Source organism: Orycteropus afer, unplaced genomic scaffold (assembly GCF_000298275.1).
Source record: "Orycteropus afer afer isolate SDZICR_OR568_19922 unplaced genomic scaffold, OryAfe1.0 scaffold00176, whole genome shotgun sequence".
Classification (NCBI taxonomy): domain Eukaryota; kingdom Metazoa; phylum Chordata; class Mammalia; order Tubulidentata; family Orycteropodidae; genus Orycteropus; species Orycteropus afer.
This window is the reverse complement of record NW_006921763.1, coordinates 5577223-5582291: the sequence shown is the minus strand read 5'-3', so window position 1 is coordinate 5582291 and position 5069 is coordinate 5577223. Positions and strand designations below refer to the sequence as shown.

Here is a 5069-nt window from a genome sequence, read left to right as displayed (position 1 = left end):
CCTTCCTTCCGAGGAGTGGCTGGTGGGTTTGAACCACCAGCCGTCAGGTTAGCAGGCAAGTGTCTTAGCCACTATGCTACCAGAGCTCCCTGTTTCTTAAAGAGAACCCCTAAATAATACCAGCTTCAGACTCTGCAAAATCGAGTTCTAGACCTATCCTTTCCCTCTTGTGCTTTCAGGACTGACACCACCTCCCATCCTATTACTCTTTTTTGGGAACTTAAGAGTCACCTTTGACACCTCCCTTTCCCTCAACCTCCAGATCTATAATGAGTCACCAAACCCTTGTCAGTCCCCTGGATTACATTCTCAATGTGTCTGCTTTCCTTCACCTTCACTTCTGTTATCTGGTCCAGACCACTATCATCCCCTATGTGGATCATTATAGTAGCCTCCTAACCAATCTCCTTATTTCCATTTTATTCGCCTCCATTTCTAATTGCCCATGGTCCCTGTAATGATATAGATGGAAATCCAGTCCCATCACTACCCTGTTTAAATCATTCCCTCTTAACTTACAAAGTTGCATGATCTGGCTCCTGCCTATATCACCAACCTTGCTTTGAGCCACTCTTACCCTTTCTCCTTGTGCTATACTGGCCTTTTATTTTCTCAAATATGTTGAAATATGTTCATTCTTCTTTAGGGCCTTTGCACTCACTGTCCTATTCCTGCTTAATGGAATATTATTGGCTCAGTCTTTCATGAGGCTAACATCAAAAGATCAGTGGTGCATACCCACCAGCCACTCCACAGTAGAAAGATGTGGCAGTCTGCTTTGATAAAGATTTACAATCTTGGAAACCCTATGAGGCAGTTCTGTTCTGTCCTGTAGGGTTGCTATGAGTCAGAATTGACACAACGGCAATAGATTTAAAGTCTCATAAGCTTAAGTATTACATTTTCTTGAGAACAGTCACAGATTCCCCCAACTACCATTATGTGATATTTGCACATTCTATTCTTTACAACCAGTCTCAAAATAACTCCCATATGTTTAATTGTGTACTACTTTCCCCACAAATCTAAACGTCATGGTGGTGAGAACCATGCCTGTTTTGTCCGTGGTTCTAGCCTGAACAGGTTTTATCCAGATAATCTTCTAATTTACCGTTTCCAATCACTTTATCTTTTTTTTTTCTGCCCAAGAGCATGGAGGCATATGTTTCTTTATTGATATGAATGACATTTTCGCTCATTGTGAGCCAGACAAGAAGATGTTTAATTAAAAATATCTAATTTCTTTTCTCCTTTAGGCTTAGAACTCCTTACATTAAATTATATAATCTATTTTTATGTCTTTCTTGACCTAAAATAATCCATTGTACATAGAAACTGCTCAAACCTTTTTTTTTTTTTTTCCTTAGTAAAACATGAATCAAGTTAAGGATTCCCCCCAAATGGAACTACTTCAGGATTGTTGTTGGTGTCAGGTGTGATCAGGTTGCCTTTGACTCACAGAGACCCTCTGTACGACAGAATGAAACTGCCCAGTCCTGTGCTGTCCTCACAGTCCTTTCTGTGCTTCAGCCTATCACGGCAGCCACCACGTCTGTCCATCTCATTAAGGGTCTTCCTTTGTTTTAGTTGACCCCACTACTTTACCAAGCATGCTATCCTTCTCCAGGGAATGGTTCCTTCTGACAACATGACCAAAGTAGGTAATGCTCCAATTCTAAGGAGCATTCCAGCTGCACTTCCTCCAAGACAGATTTGTTCATTGTGGCAGTCCATGGTGTTTTCAGTGTTCTCCGCCAACACCACAATTCAAAGGCATCAACTCTTCTTCAGTCCTCCTTATTCATTGTCCAGCTTTCACAAGCATATCAGGTGATTGAAAATACCATGGCTTAGGTCAGGCACATCTTAGTCTTCAACATGACATCTTGGCTTCTGAACACTTGAAAGTGGTCTTTTGCAGCAGATTTTCCCAGTGCAATACAATGTCTCATTCCCTGACTACTGCTTCCATGAGTGTTGACTTTGGATCCAAGTGAAATGAAATCCCTGACAACTTTAATCTTTTTTCCATTTATTATGATGTTACTTATTGGTCCATTTGATTTTCATTTTCTTTATGTTGAGTTGTAAGCCATATGGAAAACGATAGGCTTTGATGTTCATCGGTAAGTGCATCAAGGTTAGATGCCTAAAGTTTAAATGTGATCAGGAACTGTTGTTGTTGGATACGATCAAGTGGATTCTGACTCATAGCAAGCCCATGTGACAGAGTAGAACTGCCCCATAAGGTCATCTTCAATGTAATCTTTATGGAAACATTGCCAAGTCTTTCTCAAGTGGAGAAAGGTGGGCTCTAACATTTTAGAATTTTTCTCTGTCTTCTGAGGCCAGGATTCCATTATATTTGCCCTTTTTTACTGTGTATCTCAATTTGACAACACAAAGTTGTCTCATAAAATGTTGAGTGAGTGAATGGGAGACTATGAGAATCAATGATACAAGTTAAAAATATTTTTTCTTCGTAGTTGGTTTTGGTTTTTTACTTGGTATAAACCCATACCCCCCCCAACTCTTAATGGCTATGCTCTTAATAGAGATGAAGTTATATTACTATTATTGGTGTCAAATGCTTAAATGAAAAGGGCTAAAGTAAATGTTTATATTTTATAGCCAACTGCGCCTATAATATGTGAATTTCTTACAATGATGGCAGTCTGTCACACAGCAGTCCCAGAGCGAGAAGGTGATAAGATTATTTATCAAGCAGCATCTCCAGGTAAAAGGAAGCCATTGTCATGTATTTTTTGGTGGAAAAATGTTCTAAGATTTAGAATTGTCTAGGAAAAAAATCAACTTACTTTAAAAAAGTGAGATAACCAAACTGAGTAGGTGTTTTATGGGGGAAAAAAAATTATTTACTAATTAGAAGAACCTTAAATTTCAGGATTAAATTGATATAGATCAAAATACATAACTTTGTATATGTAATTTTTTGAATATGACTTAAGTTACATGGAAATTTGAATTAAAATTTAGAATAGCCAAATTTATACAAGTGAGAAAAATACTGATACATATACAGAAGTTTTTCTCTTCCTTATAGTTAATTCAGTGTAAAATATTTGTCCTAAATTGTCAAGTAAAGGAATATTTATTTGTCTAAAAATGGTGACTATGTATAATTTTAGAGCCCCAATTTTACTTTCTGCTTTTAGAAATGGTAGTCAAGGTCCTGTTGTGTATGTATGAGTGTGGGAGAGAGTCTATAAAATATTTATTAGTACATTTATCTGTATTTAACATTTAAGCTCAATTTTAGACCTGTTTTCAGTATAAAATTAAGTGAGTAGTCAATTCAGTGATTGTAAAATTTTAGGATAAAAGGAACACACTTTGGAAACTTTTTCATAAAGTAAACTGGATCCTAAACCAGCACCTGTGACCTTGTAGAATGTACCAAATACCTAAAAATCTTGAGAAATATTACATCTTACATTGTTAGGTTACAAACTATGTGGATGTTTTCTTCTCCTGTCCTGCTGTCAGTAAGGAAGGGTTTAACACATCATGGTGAGGAGAGTAATTAATACATAATTCTTAAAAACTGCAATTTATTTAAATCCACATAAATTGAAACTTTAATTAGTAGTATTAGTTTTTCAACATTTAACTTTTGGGAAGAAAAAGAATAAAACTTAAGAAAGAAATTTTGTTCTATTCATTTTGTGAAAGGTTTCTAGAGGATATACTAGACCAAGGGGTACTTTTAAATAATCCTTTTTAGGTATGTATGCCTAACAGTGAAACTTAACATTCAGAAATACGACTCTTGGGTCTATAACTGTCTCAGATACTTAAGATCGTTCAGTTTCTTTTATTCTTCTCCTTCCTTTGGTCTTCTCATATAATTACAAAGAAAAGGATTTCAGTAATGGACCAGAATAAAAAGAATTTTGATTAAACCAAAAAGTGTGATATATTAGTAAATTTCTATTGTGTTTTAGATATTCTTTTCCTCATACATTTGCTTTCACCTGTTTTCCTAAAATAGATGAAGGAGCACTGGTTAGAGCTGCCAAGCAACTGAATTTTGTGTTCACTGGAAGAACACCGGACTCAGTGATTATAGATTCAGTAAGTTATTATTTACTTGGAAGTCTCTTTTTAATCAAAGTAATACATATGTACAGCCTTAAAAAAAATACTAAAAGATTCAGTAAGATACAGGTTTCCTACTCCATTTTCTCTCTCCAGAGACAGTTTCTATTCCTTTGGTTATTTCTTTAGGTATTTATACATCTCAGATTTTCAAAATATATGTGATTAATGTTACATATTTTGAATCTTCAATTTTAGACATATGTAATGACTTTCCCTCTGTTATGTTAACCATAGATTGATTTCTCTTTTGCTTCCCCATATTCCCAACATTATTATATTAACAATTTTTGGTTAAACAAATATTCAAACCCAATTTTAAAATGGGCAAAGACATAGATAGTTAACAAAAAAAGATATGTGTAAGCATGTGAAAATAATCAGTAGTCATCAGGGAAATGTAAATTAACCCATAGTGAGATACCATTATACGCCCATGATAAAGCCTAAAATTAAGAACATTGACCACTTAATATTGATGAAAATATAGAGCAACTACTGAGAGGTATGAAAGAATAAAGGACAATTACAGTAAATGCTATAATTTATACAACTTTGCAACAACAGTGATGACAAACAAAAAGTACATGAGTGGTTATATAGGTAGATGTGTATGCTATATGGATATGGTAATGCATGTGAGAGTACATGCATGTGTATATATAGGTAATTTTGTGTGGGCCTATGTATATACATGTTTGTATGTGCTACACTTATATATTAGATGGCTACTCACAAGCTTCTAAGACCTCAGACACTACTCATCAAACTAGGACATACAATATTATCTTTATGAACTAACCTTACCAGTTGACCTAGTTGTGCCATGAGACTATGGTCCTAAGCCTTCAAACCCAGTAAATCAATCCTATAAGGTGTTTGGGTATGTCTAGGAGGAGCTCTGGTAGCATAGTGGCTAAAGCACTTGACTGCTAACCAGAAGGCTGGCG

General features: G+C 35.5%; 1 protein-coding gene across 1 annotated transcript in view; it reads left to right on the top strand.

Annotated features, from left to right (window-relative positions):
- ATP8A1 (ATPase phospholipid transporting 8A1) overlaps window positions 1–5069 on the top strand; it is a 309537-nt gene that overhangs the window by 103848 nt on the left and 200620 nt on the right. Inside the window, 2 exon segments of the mRNA XM_042781818.1 lie at window positions 2632–2737; window positions 4013–4095. Of these exon segments, the coding sequence (XP_042637752.1) occupies window positions 2632–2737; window positions 4013–4095 (189 nt within the window).